This window comes from Acanthopagrus latus, chromosome 3, assembly GCF_904848185.1.
Source record: "Acanthopagrus latus isolate v.2019 chromosome 3, fAcaLat1.1, whole genome shotgun sequence".
Lineage (NCBI taxonomy): Eukaryota > Metazoa > Chordata > Actinopteri > Spariformes > Sparidae > Acanthopagrus > Acanthopagrus latus.
In genome coordinates, this window is record NC_051041.1 from 4,974,891 (window position 1) to 4,988,532 (window position 13,642).

At 41.9% G+C, this 13,642-nt stretch overlaps 2 protein-coding genes across 4 annotated transcripts; one reads left to right on the plus strand and one right to left on the minus strand.

Annotated features, from left to right (window-relative positions):
- Window positions 1-190: 190 nt before the first annotated feature.
- On the plus strand, window positions 191-5,392 carry LOC119016518 (G1/S-specific cyclin-E2-like). Of its 2 annotated transcripts, none has more exons than XM_037092382.1 (12): window positions 191-325; window positions 1,488-1,518; window positions 1,600-1,657; window positions 1,741-1,791; window positions 2,234-2,373; window positions 2,499-2,634; window positions 2,942-3,088; window positions 3,310-3,405; window positions 3,510-3,644; window positions 4,007-4,118; window positions 4,274-4,431; window positions 4,622-5,392. In XM_037092382.1, exons 2-12 carry the CDS (start codon window positions 1,505-1,507, stop codon window positions 4,697-4,699), a joined length of 1,125 nt encoding a protein of 374 aa, XP_036948277.1. In that variant the 5' UTR covers window positions 191-325; window positions 1,488-1,504; the 3' UTR covers window positions 4,700-5,392. The 2 variants fall into 2 exon arrangements, with proteins under 2 accessions (XP_036948277.1, XP_036948276.1); XM_037092381.1 differs by lacking the exon at window positions 191-325 and adding an exon at window positions 436-550.
- On the minus strand, window positions 4,976-13,329 carry ints8 (integrator complex subunit 8). Of its 2 annotated transcripts, none has more exons than XM_037092370.1 (28): window positions 13,239-13,329; window positions 12,253-12,391; window positions 11,953-12,127; window positions 11,701-11,841; window positions 11,421-11,492; window positions 11,192-11,243; window positions 10,753-10,932; window positions 10,547-10,654; window positions 10,309-10,458; window positions 10,037-10,137; window positions 9,775-9,916; window positions 9,508-9,578; window positions 9,110-9,285; window positions 8,848-8,978; window positions 8,581-8,691; window positions 8,274-8,478; window positions 8,059-8,180; window positions 7,741-7,925; window positions 7,612-7,645; window positions 7,447-7,506; window positions 7,300-7,361; window positions 7,084-7,202; window positions 6,796-6,899; window positions 6,535-6,585; window positions 6,292-6,365; window positions 6,054-6,118; window positions 5,855-5,898; window positions 4,976-5,545 (listed from the first exon to the last, which is right to left on the minus strand). In XM_037092370.1, the coding sequence occupies exons 1-28, from the start codon at window positions 13,326-13,328 to the stop codon at window positions 5,429-5,431; spliced, it is 3,081 nt and encodes a 1,026-aa protein (XP_036948265.1). In that variant the 5' UTR covers window position 13,329; the 3' UTR covers window positions 4,976-5,428. The 2 variants fall into 2 exon arrangements, with proteins under 2 accessions (XP_036948265.1, XP_036948266.1); XM_037092371.1 differs by having other exon boundaries at window positions 5,429-5,545; window positions 13,129-13,265.
- Window positions 13,330-13,642: the final 313 nt, after the last annotated feature.

Consider the following 13,642-nt stretch of genomic DNA (forward strand, 5'->3'; position numbering starts at 1 on the left):
ACAGCTGACAGCTCCCTGCTTTGTTTACATCCTGGCCCGGGAGCACGCGCTAAACTCAACTCACTCTCCTATTGGCTGTCCTGCTCTGTAGCTCCGCCCACCCCTCCGGCAAACGGAAAAGACAGGAACAGAAAAGAAAGAAGGGCGAGATGAAAATAACGCGATAATTATGTTATTTAAAGCCTGTTTTTAAACAAGAGTGACTTTATATCACTTAAACCAGACACTTTATTTAAGTAAACCGCGTTCGCTCTCTCAAACGTTAAGTTCCTCGTTCTGTTAGCTCAACGGTTAAAGAAAAAACTGCAGTTAACCCAAGTTAAAGGTAAGAAACAAAATAAGTATCAATGTAAGGTGATTTACAGCAGTAAGCAGAAGTCTCTTCACCTGGTCTGACCCCGGGTTAAACGGTTGCGGGTTGGGAGTGTGTATTTACACATGCGCAATGTGCCGCAGAATCATTTGTTGGCGCGAGCGCCAACTGCAACTCAGTTTGATTTGGGCTCAGAACCGGGGAGGGTGACAAGCAAGCGTCGGTGATCCTGTAAAGGTTAGCAAGTCTCTTCAGCTTTGCAGTTTCACATTTACAGTTATGAACCAGTTCTAAGTTGTCCATGTGCAAGTGTGTAATGTTATGGCACAGTGGAAGCAGCAGTTTGGTTGTTATTTCGGTGTTTGTAAACTCGGTCGCAGTGGAGCTCATAATCTGAGCACCGGTAGCTGCGTTTAGCAAGCTAGCATCATGTTAGCTAACATTAGCCTGATAAACATTGACTTTTTGACTGTGAATGGTGTTTTATAAGCGTCTGATTGTGGTGAGGAAGCTGTGTTTGCATCATCTGAGTTTAAATTAGTCAACTAAATCTTCAGAGTCCTCTCCATCTGTTCCTGGTTTGATCACCCGTATAGATATATACGATAATGCATCTAACTCACGATTGAACTAACAAATAAGGTCACAGGACATATAACATAAATCATAACGGACGAGTTCTTGGTCCTCTATTAGTGCTGTACGAAAACCATTTCATCAGTGGTGCTTGGCACAAAATGTCCTCCCCTTGCCTTTGTGTTGCTGCAGTAAGGCAGCTGTTGTAGCTGCATGTCTCTTTGTCCTGTTCATGGTCGTTTTGTTTCATTAAACTGCAAAATCCTCTGGACAGACACTTCCATGTTTGTAATATAAATCATCTCAGATTGAAGTTTTAGCAGCAGGGTTTTGTTTCCCGGGTGGTGTTAGTGGTCATTTACGCGCTCATGAATATTGTTGGCGCGTATGATATGGTCTAATAATTGGCACGATGCATGTTCCGGAAACAATGCGGGTTATGTCTTTTCATCGGGCTGGGTTTTGCATGAAAGTATGATCTGTGCAAGCCAAGAGAGTTGCAGCTGTTGTTACAGTTTCTGTCTTTGAGCCAACTTCCTGGTAGTGTTGTGGTTAAGAAACTTTAACTTTGCCTCTAAATTCTTCCCTTTTTTTATAGATAGAAGCAGCAAAACCATGACTAGACGAAGGTAATGCCCTCTTAAGTTTCTTTATGATTTATTATAGTATCTTTATTGGCTGCTATTAAATTCATTTTGATGTCTTTGCAGCGGTCGCCTGCAGAAAAGATCTGAAAATGCTTCTGGGCAGAAAGGCAAAGTAAATAAGGTAAGAGTCCTAACAAACCAATAAAAGTCAAATCTGAATAGCCATTAGTCTGACATCCGACTTAAAAAGACTTTTCTTTCCAGCAATGCAATAGAAAAAAGCTTCAACCCCTGTCAAAACTGCAGTGTGAGAAGGTATGTATTTTAATTTACTATATATATATTTGGGTACATTAAAATGATGAGACATATGTAATAGGGAGAGCAATTTCAGTTTTAGAGACTTTGTTTCCTTTCTGTCTGTTGACATTAAAAAATGAAAATAATGAAATACAGCACCTACAGATGAGTTGTGATAGCTGAAAGAGGGCTGGGGACCTGTGAAAATATCAAAAGATTGTGAGAAATACAGGAGATTTGTGACCCCAGGAGAAACTGGAACAGGGAAAAAAAAATAGGAGACTCCTGGAAAAATTGGGAACGTTTGGCATGTGTGCCTCTCCCTTCTCTACTCATTAAAATTCCATCGTACTTTGTGTTATCACCTTGAGGCGAAACGACCAAACAAAAGCAGAACTATCCAGTCTGTGCAGTTTAACACACGTGTTGCATTCAATTTTCTCCTCTCCATGTCCAGAATCAGTTGGTGCTTGATGGTGTCACCAAGCCTTGTATTGTCACCGAGACTTCTGATAAAGGAGCCGACTCTGAGCTCGGCTATGCAGTTCTACCTTCAGCGGATTCTTTAATTTGGACGTCACCTCTGCCTCATATTGGGTGATTATCATCACATTTTGTCACTTTAACTTAAACTATTAATCAAATATTGAAATAGTTGCAGATTAATTTTCTTTCAATAAATGCACTGACTGATCATCGCAGCTGTTTTCTATATTTTACAGATGGGGATCTTCTGAAGATGTGTGGGTGAAAATGGTCATCAGGGAACAGAATTACAGACACAGCAAGAGTTTCATGCAGAAACACCCTGGAATACAACCCAAAATGAGATCAATCCTCCTCGACTGGTTAATTGAGGTGTGTCTTCAATTGCATCTCAGATTTATATCACAAAAACTTACAGTACAACACATATTTCATTTAAACATTCATCCTTGCTTTTTAAAGTTACAGCAACTCAACCTGTAATATATGTTGACTTGAATTCATCCATCGTGATTTAGATATTTAGAACAAGTCTTGTCTGTTTTCTTAAGACCAAACATTAAATAACATCAGGCTACTAAAACATGACTGTGTTTTTTGCTCAGCTCATTAGTTGCGATAAATTTCGATCCCTCATGAAATGCTCACCAGCAATGTTGTTTGTCGTTGGTTTTACCAGGTGAGTGAGGCCTACACTCTTCACCGGCAGACGTTCTACCTGGCGCAGGACTACTTTGACCGGTTCATGTTGACCCAGACCAGCATTGATAAGGGCATGCTGCAGCTCATTGGGATTACCTGTCTGTTTATAGCATCAAAGATGGAGGTGAGGAAGGACCGGGCTAGTTTCCTGGTGTCTTGCATTAAAACTAACACTAACCCAGCATCAGTAATTGGGATGGAAACAATCAGCTGTATTACATTAATTATATATTTTATTTTCAACCTCAGTGGAAGTTTGGTGCAAAATACCCAACATTATATTGGCATTATATTTTTGTCTGTGCCTGTTTTTAATGTTTTTGATTTTATTCCCTTCCCTTGTAGGAAGCCTCTCCTCCAAAGCTCTCACAGATGGCCTATGTGACTGCAGGGACTTACTACGAGGACGAGATTCTTCAAATGGAGTTAATCATTTTAAAGGTAATACTGTTAAAAGTGTGGCCACATGCTGACTCATTATTTGACATAAATAATCCATGAGGCTTTAATTGTTTGTATCATTCTCCTTTCTGTGTGTTTCACAGGCACTGAAATGGAACCTTTGTCCTGAAACAGCCCTCTCTTGGCTGAAGCTTTACTTCCAGATGGCATCGATGAACAAAAACTCCGACCTGCTGGAGCCGCAGATTCCACAGGACATTTATGTTCAAATGACACGAGTAAGTGTTTGGATTAAATCTTTGGAAGCATTTATACTGACACAAACCTCTGTGTTAGAGTTCAGTCAAAAACTTTGGTTGCAACAAAAAATGTACATTTAACTCAAATATATTAACAGAATGAAACAAGACTTTCAACCTGTTTTTATCCAAAGTTTGGATTTCTCCTCTGGAAACGTGTGTCAAACAGAACTAATATATTTTTATTTTTAAATGTAACATTTTAGAAAACACACTCTTGATACAAGTAATCAAGTGGGAAAATGTCATGGTGATATTTGTCAAGCATATTTCTTTCCCTGTTCTTTCCAAGTGTCTCCCCTTGAGTCGGGCTCAAGCTTAATGCTGTGGTTTCTCTCCAGCTGTTAGACCTGTGTGTCCTCCACATGAACTCTCTGGACTTCCAGTATCGAGTGTTGGCCGCCTCGGTCCTGTCACATTTCATTAAACAGGAAGCAGTTGAAAAAGTTACAGGTAAGAGTAGGGATTATCATGTTTGTAGACATGTAAATATGAATTGGGAAAAATATGTTAAATATTTGATTTCATGGCCTGAAACACAGTGAGGTTACCTGGTTAACTTCATGGAAAAATGCTTACATATATTTTTTTTCCCCTGTTGTGTTCAGGTCTGTCGAAAGACGCAATCCAGCTGTGCGTTAACTGGATGGCTCCTTTCGTGGAGTCGGTGGGCTGCTTCGGCAGAGCGATGCTGAAGGATTTTGTCGAAGTGAGGACAGAAGACAAACACAATATCCAGACGCACACAGACTACATGGCCATGCTGGTTAGTGTTTTCTTGTCCTGCTTGTCAAGACTTTACATTGATCTGACTGATGCTTTTCAGTTAAGAGACTTGCACACTTGGTGCCTTCAACCTCCTGAAGAAAACCAAAAGTACCCGAGACTATCTTTCTTGTGTGCGAATGTCCCCCTATCCTAAGTTTCTGATTTTCAGTCTCTTTATTTTATTTTAGGAGTGTGCCAGTAAAAAGGAGATGAACAGCCAGTTTCCCACTCCTCCCAACAGCACAGAGAAACCCTGCACACACTGAACTACAAGAGAGACTCTGAAGTGGGTGTGGACAGAGAGGACACGCAGGGATAATGTCCCGCAAAGACTGAGTTCTGCTTACTTTAAACTGTTCCTAACCAGTGGACAAAAAAAAAAGATAACTGGAATACTGAGTGTTGATGGGAGCTAACTAGCATTAAGCATTATCCAGGATAATGTGCTTATATTTTAAACTCTTAAACTTTGGCCAAAGCATTTTTTTTTTCTTCTTGATTTTTAGCTGTTTTAGCGACTGGGTGCTTTAATATAGAAAAAGTTTTTTTTTAAAGTGTCAATGTTTGCTGAAGTTACTTCATTTCTAGGAAATGAGATTCTATTACTGAAAGTGATGTGCAATTGTTTACTTTTGTAGCATATTAAATATGTGCAGTCAGATAAAATCTTTTCAAAACTGCTTCAGGGTCATTCAAAATGTTAGATAGCTTTAAAAAGTGATGTTGTTGAAACGAGCTGAGTGTACTGCCGCCGCTTCACCGGTCAGCTTGTTTCTCACTTACCTTCACCAAGCTGTTGTAAACAAGCCATTGTTTGTGTAACTCAGGGTAACGGGTAGTCAGTGATTTATTTTTTTAAAGAATTCAGATCAAATGATTACAAATGTACAAAAAATGACCAACTGTATTTATTTAGAAGTTTATTTTCTACCACAAAATAAAAATGTACATTCCCACCCCCCCATGTCTGTCTGACAGTGGTTCACATGTCTCTCCTAGAAATACAGTTTGGCCATCGCCTGCAGGAACCTCTTCTTTCTTTTCTGTGCAGCCAGCTGCAGCACTTCCTCTGGGTTGCTGGTGTTCAGCTCGGCCTGTCCGATCGCTTTTATCTGAAGAAGAGCGAAGAGTTAGAAACTGATGTGGCGCCAAAAAAGATTTAGATGTGTACGATGTATATTATCTGTCTTTCAGCAGACTTTAAAAATTATTATGGAAGCACAGTGAACAGTGTGTGAGTTTGTCCTGATTTCTTGTAAAAAAAAAGAAAATAATGGTATTTTGTGTGCTGAGGACTTCACTTCCTCTTTTTGCTGTTGTATCAAAAAGGTATCCACTAAAATATGTTTCTGCTAATATTGAATCCAAGTTTAAAATTCTGCTCTTGTGACAACCTTGGTGCAAAAACACTGTTAGCTCACCGCTATTTGTCTCTTCTCAGTCTCTCCTCGTTTGTGGTGAATATCTGAAGACAGTCAAGGAAAAATGTTTAAATAAGTCATTTAAGTTAGTATGATACCTAAAAGAGGTCTTGTACAAGTGGCCTAATAAGAGACAAGGTGACAGTGATGTAAAGACATTTAAACAAAATGTCCTCGTGGATAAATAACAAAAGGATACGTGTGAGGTACTCCAGGATGGTGACGTCCCAGATGTAGTCGTAGAACGAGTCCATGGCATCGTGACTGTAAGGACAGAAGTAAGAAATGTTCAAAATGGAGCCGTCGCTTCAGTCATTTTATAAGCCAGAATGTGAAACATTTATTGGTTCCAGCTTCTGAAATGTGAGGACTTTGACTCATAGTTGGACAAAAGAAGCAATGCCACTTTGGGCTGATGAGCAGTTGTTGGGTCGTACCTGTTCTGTTCCTGAAGAGCTTTAAATGCAGTCATGTAGTCGACCTCTCGAAGAAACTGACAGAGAACAGCAACCTGGGCAAACAAAAACAGATGCTGAAATATCAAATTGCACGGAGTTGTGTAGTAAACAGTATGTGAAAATAAATTAACGGGTGTTTATTCAGTCTACTATCACAGAAAATCACTAATTTAACAATTTTACTGTCAGGACATGGAGTCAGACGGGGGGTTGACCACTGACCTGTGTGTGGCAGTTCATCATTGAGCAGCACTTGATCATTCTCTTCAGGACCTGCAAACAACAGTCACTTCAGGATTGATTCACTTTATTTTCAGTTAAGAATATATAAATGGAGTGAAACCACGATTCACAGTGACTTTAGTTTAGTTCCATAATTTTTTTCAAAAATCACATCAAATTGTCAGCAAGAGATACATTTATACTTCTTGCTGCTGCAGAGCTGGTCTTTGTGAATGCAGGTGTAATCTTTCATCAGTGTACCTGGTCAGTGTAGACATCAGGGGGGACAGCTTTGGTGAAGAAGTCGGAGGACACAGCTCCAGCCTGGAGGTAAAGGTTCAGTGCAGCAGAGTACTGGTTGGTCACTAAAAAGGGAGAGACGGATGAAATAAAGGAAGCTTTAGCAGTGAAATGTTCAGTTCATCCCCCACAGAGAGACAGTTGAACCAATCACTGCAAACTTATATGACTAGCATTTTAGAAACTACAACCTGAACACAATTCCCTGATTAAATGAAAAAAAAATCTACCCTTCTGACGTTTTCTTACCAAAGTAGATGTCGGCCTGCGTGATGAGCCACGACTGGTTATTAGGATTCAGGGTGAGAGCGTAGGACACCAGCTCTTTGACCGTCACGGCCACAGCTTCCACATCTACTGCCTGGATGCTGTTCCACAAATATCATCATCATCATGATCATCATCACATTTAGTGGCTGTTTGAGAAATCTTTAACATTTCATTGGGAGAATAAAGTGTTCTTACTTTGCAAGAGTCGAAGGCCAGATGGTGAGGTGTTCTGCAGTCACTTCATTCACAATGTCATCCTTAAAGAAAGAGAGAACAGCTGGTAACCATGGGATAATCCTACTACCACACAGCCTACAATATGTCAGACGTGTAGAGACTTACCCTCACTATGCTGTGCAGCCTCACGAACAGTGAGATGAGAGTTGTCAGCACCAACGGCTCCTGTGAAAAACAAGAAACTTGTTAGTTTTGCATCGACAGCACCTCATCCAAAAAGAGATGTAACTCATCCACATTGTGTTAAAGGTTCGCCTCGGGGATACTTACTCTAAGTTTCTTGACGAAAGTGATGAATTTGCTCCTAAATGGGTCAGACAATGAAAACGTATCAGAACGAGCATGACTCTTTCACCTGTAACTGTAAATGCCGTAACACCCTAAGTGTTTGCAGCGTACCGGTAAAGGATGCCCATAGAGGACTCTCTGTGTTTGATCAGGCCCACTCTGCCGTCGCTGTTCCTCTTGTGTTGGATGGACATGCTGCAGATCTGCACCACCACTTCCCACAGCTCCTTGGCCGTGCGCCGACACTCCTTAGGACCTGGGAGCTCTTTGCATGTCGAAGCCAGGAGCTGACCGAGCTATCAGAAGGAAACAGACAGGGTGGGTTTAACAAGAGAAAACCACAGAGGACCTTTTCAGCTCTCCCGTCATCACTGAATGTCCATATGTCCAACTGAACTACTGTAATGGGCTTGACAACAGGTGTTTTACCTTGATGTATGGGTTGTTCATGACCAGAGACGGTGGCACCTGCAGGGTCAGGTAATCGTTCTCCCTCCAGTTCAGCATGAAGGCGACACACTCCTCTCCAACCACCTGACGCAGAGGCAGATCTGGAGACAAAAACAAGGACATCCCATGATTCAGAGCGCGTGAAACAGGTTGGTGAAGCCCAGGCGACAAATCCACAGTTTCCATCCACGCACCATGAATCCTCATCTCCAGGTATCCTCTGACCCGGCTGACCAGGTCGGGCGGCGGTCGCTCCTTGCTGCCCTCGGCCGCCATCGTCTCGTGAGCGCGGACCTCCAGCAGCAGCATCTCGTTCAGCATCACCTGCCGCAGCTTCGGGGAGAACTCAGTAACGAGCTCCAGGCAGAATGAGAAAAGCTGCCGTGCGTGAGCAAAGTCCTGAGAGGGAAGGGGAAAAAATATATTTTCCAAACTGGTTGGAACTGTCGATCTAATTATGATTGTTATTTATTTTGAAGTAAGTTTAATTTCCATGCACACCTTTATTGAAATGCAGTGGAGTCCTTTGGCCATGAGGATGTAGACCAGGTCCTTTGTCAGGTTGTCTTTAATGCCGAGGATCACGTTGATGTAGTCTGGAGGAACCTCCCACTGTGCACACAAACACAGAGGTATTTTAGTTGTTTTTGTGTGTATTCATTATACATAATATGAATTTATTTAAGCTCCTTCACTGTTAGAAGTTACTCTGGAAGAGAAAGAAGTTCATTCAGGATTTATGATGACGCTCGCTTGTTGAACTCTGACCTTACTGTTGACCCTCCAGAAGGGTCGTTCAGCCATGCCGTGGAGTTCGATGAGGATCTGCCTGATCCTGCGCGGCTCCAGTAGAAGGATGAGCTGCTGCTCCAGCTGCCCGATGTTCACACTCGCTGAAGCTGTGCAGGGATGAAGTCACAAGTTTTAAGAGACTGGAACGCACCAGTGAGCAGCAACAGATCACGTTCCGGAGAGAGTTCCTGCTTGACAGACAACAGAACATGACACCACAACAATCTGTATCTAGTACCTGGAATGTCGTAGAAAGAAGGCAGAGGCTTGGCGCTGAGGTTGATGGTGGCCGATCTCTTCCTCATCTGCTCCACCAGGACCTTCCTCTCCTCCTCCTTCAGCAGCTCCATGAAGAGCTTATGAGATGACACCACAAACAGCAGAGGCAGCTCCTCCAGGCTTTCACACAGAGTCCTGCCAGATGACAACAGTCTCATGTAAAAGATGATTGAAAGATACAGTTTCATGTTGAATCTGTGCCGCAACACATGCAGAAGATGAAGATACTGCACAGTGATGTTGAGGCCAGCTATTGGTTCTGATATTTAGACAAAATAAGCATCAGCGTGTGTTAAAATATGAAGATAACCTTCTCTACGTTTGCTGTGCTGGTCACATATAACAACACAAACTCACTTCATGAAAACGGCCATGTTTTTTCTGGATGTCTCAGATGGACGCTCCTTCTCCAGAGAAAGTGTGCAAACCTGCAGGACAAAGAATGCAGCAGCTTTAAAAATTCCCGTCACACTGAACTCCACAAACCTCGGCACATTTGCCGCTTGAGAAAATGAATTCCTAAAAATCATGTGTGCCGAGGTTTGTGCTCTTATGAATTACCCCTTTGTGATAATCCAAGCGTTTACAACTCCTGCAAAGATCATGAAGTAAGAAGACGAGTACCTCTAAAATGAAGTCCACCATCCTTTTACTCGGCTTTAGGAGGAGCTGCTGGAAACGCACGCTGAGGATTTCTCCCTCCAAAGCATCTCGGACGGCGTTGCAAACACACAGTTTGTGGCAAACCTGATCAAGGCCCGACTCCCTGTAGAGCGGCAGAAAGGTTTTTTGATTTTTCATTGTTTGTGGATATGCAGATTAAAAAAATTTAAATAATAGACAACAGATTTTGTGATGCTGAATTAGCTTTGAATTGTGGTCTCACCCTTGTTGGGCTTTGTAAAGAAACTCCCTGAGAACAGATCGTCTGAAGTTGTTTGGCAAACTCCGCGACACGTTGTCTTTGATGAAGGCTTCGATGACGGCCTGTCAGAGAGAGGAAGTGCAATTTAACAATTTAATGTCAAGTACTGCACATTATTTACTGCGGTTTTTACAGCTGGAGACATACAACATGCAGTTTTATTCATTATTATTGTCGAGTATTTTTACAAAACACATCTTGAGATTGACTGTGACGGCGGCGTCTGCTCTGACCTGGTAGCTGTGCGCCCGGATCAGACTGTTGATGTGATCGTAGCCTGTCGTCTGAGAGTCTGAGTCACAGTCTTCAGTCAAAGCTTTGCAGGCGTTCCAGTAGCCGGCCAGACGTTTCTCATCCAGGTGAACATGAACGGTCGAGTCCAACTAAAAATAAAACATACAGAAGATACAACTGAGCTAAACAAATTTTGTCGTACTGTAACTTTATGTCGGCAGTAAAAGGTAGAAATACCTTCTTTAACAGTTCCTTCGTCTGTCTGAAGTGATCCCGGGCTTTCTGATAGGCTGACTGGTCTGTGCAGCCTTGCTGGAAGAAAATCCCTCCCACATCATAATGCACCTGAAACACAAAATACAAATGTAATTTCCCATTGTTCTGAAGCACATATTATTTGATGTAATCTTTACTCAGAAGCCAACAGTGTGTTTCCCACTGACCTGACAGTGCAGCTCATCGGCACTGATAAGAAGCCCTGCGGTCGAGGACTCCGTCTCTCCGTTGGCAGCAGCATCAGCAGCCAGCAGATCCAGAGTCCTCAGGGTGTGAACGTAGAAGTCTTTCTTCAGCTGCAGAGCTCCTTCCAGGACACTGATGGAGTCAGTCGCCTGCTCCTTCAGCTGAGGACATGATGTTATATCAAAGGAAAGTACATTCAGGTTTATCTACTAGACGTTTTCTTAGATGGCTGACAAATACCAAAGGCAATACAGGAAAATGTGTCACAATGAAAAAACAAAATCAAAAATACTAAATAAATCTAGCATGAAGAAATGTTTCTGACATATTTATCAATATCAGCGACAGTCTGAGAGAGTATATTTCAAGACGGTCATTGAAAGTTTCAACTAAATCCAAATACAAAATGTGTAAACTCACCACAGTGAGGATGTTGTCAGTCATCTCCTTCTCCTGCTGCACAATACTTAACCTGAAAGAGTTCACAAAACACAAACTCACTACCGACTTGTTACCATTCAAACTGAGCACCTTTCTTTTAATTTCTTTATATTTCATGTGCAGCTGGGTCTGATTGTTGTCATACATAATTTTCAACTTAAGCATCTTAAGCTTGCTGTGATTACAGGAAGGAAGGAGCAGAATTTACATGTTCATCTGGTGAGGTCCTGGTTTGGTCTGTTTCTCTGGAAAGCTGCTCAGCACGATGGTTCTGATGGCCCTGTGAAAGACACAAGAAGAATTAGACAATACATTGTTAAAATTCTTTTTATTCAAGTGGTTTCCTGCTTTCATCTTCGTTCATTCTTTGGAACTACAGTGAATTAAGTCCACTTTAAAGTTGTAGTAACTCACTCTAACATTGGACGGTAATAAAACAATTTGACGTGTCTGACTCTGATGAGATTTTCCTGGTACGTCTCACTCACCAGCGGTTGTATATGACGACAGCCATGGCTGTGGTAGGAGGCAGAGTGGACAGATCGAGGTCGACGTGTTTCACCCCCGGTGGCACTTTGCTCACACACAGGAGCTCGTTCAGTAACATATTTAATACAGGAATGGTCAAGCTGGCAGGGAAAAAAGATAAATCATTACGTGAAGTGATACTGGTTGAGAATATGGATTTAATTAAAATACAAAAAACACTGACTTCCTCCACATTATAATGAGTCTCTTACCCTTTCTCCAGAACATCCAGATCCCACTTCAGGTGTGCAGCCACTTTGAGTGCCAGTAGCTTCAGTGTGCGGTTCCTCCGGTTATCTGCTGGAGGCTGAACTTGATTCTGCTCGTTAACTGAGGGTTTGGACGCCTGCTCCAGGAACTGGATGATCAGCTGCACTCCTGTCGGGTCTGTGGGAAACATACACAGGGACACATTAATAAACACAAAGTACAGTCATTACTATCAGCAAATATCAGCATGAGCTACAACAAGGTGTATAATACATTTAAGGCTCAAGTGATGCAGAGCTGACCTGGGTTTGGCTTCAGCAGGTGATTCTCCAGCAGGCTGCCGTCCAGGAGGAACTCAAACCAGGAGGTCTGAAGAGGTGTGCCGGGCCGACTGCTGGTCACAGCAGCCACCCGGTCAGCCGCCTCCACACTCATCCTCCCCTGGACAACAACAAGAATGATTATAAAGCATGATTTCTCTTTTAAGACATCTCAGTGACCTACAGTAAGGGTGATAGGGAATTATGCCCTGGAAGAAAGCAGTGTGTGAATCAAGGATGTATACAGATCATATTTACACTCTAAATACAGATGTCTAATGTCAACTTTTGTGGCCTTAAAGAAGCTTTGTCAAGTCTGAGAATGTAAAGATTAAGAGATCATCAGGGTTACTTTTCATTCTAAATAAACTTTATATCCACATTTGTTTAAAAGTAGAGAAAAAAACACGTTTGTAGCTCATAGTTACTTGTTGAAAACATCTGCAAAGATTGTGTTTATCATCTGTACATGTGTTAGCTAATGGCTAATTAATTAATTAATGACTGTTAGGTTATAGGACCACATTTTATTAAACCTGACATGCTATCTTCATTATGTAGCAGCTTATCTTCACATCTTGACAGAAGCTAGCCAGTTAGCTTATCAATAATAGTTTTATCTTCTGTAGTGGTCTGGGGGGCTTTAATATCAGTGACACGTAGTCCCGACAGGGCGGATTTTTCAACCTCTCCGGCAAGAGGAGTCGAACCGCGGTGCTTCGGGGCTGCCAGTGTATCAAATCAAGCGCCCCCCTTCCACCCATTCTCTGTTATGTTCAGAGCAAATGTTGTGTTTAGCTAGCATTCTAGCTAGCGGGTTAGAATGTTGCCCGGACGCAAAGGGACGTATTATCTTACCTTAACAGGCCAAAATGCACAGATAGAGGAGGCTATATCAGCTAAATATACATAAAATATTATAAAAAAAAAAATTAAGTGCTGGAGGAGCAACACGAACTGATTCTCACATAATTCATTCTGCGCTTCGCCATCTCCCAGCGCACTTCCGGTTCCGGTACGTCGCCAGGGAAACACACAGTTGCGCCATGTTTGCGCATATTTATACTCCGTGAGGGACGAACCATAAATATAGGACATATTTGTGCGAATGAGACATATGCGTGTGTTAAATAATGAGTTAGTTTGTTAATTTTACATTTAAATTGTCATGTTCTCATTTTGAGTCGTGTACATCCTGATTCATTAGGCCTGTCAGGCAAACTTGACAATGAATTTAGTAGACTGAAGTTCATTGAAATGTTGGCCCTGCGTAATTTAGACTTAAGGTTCATGAGATAAGAGATTAATTATGTGGAGGATAATTTTACCCATAAACAAGTTTTAAAATGTGATGCAAAATTAAACAGAAATC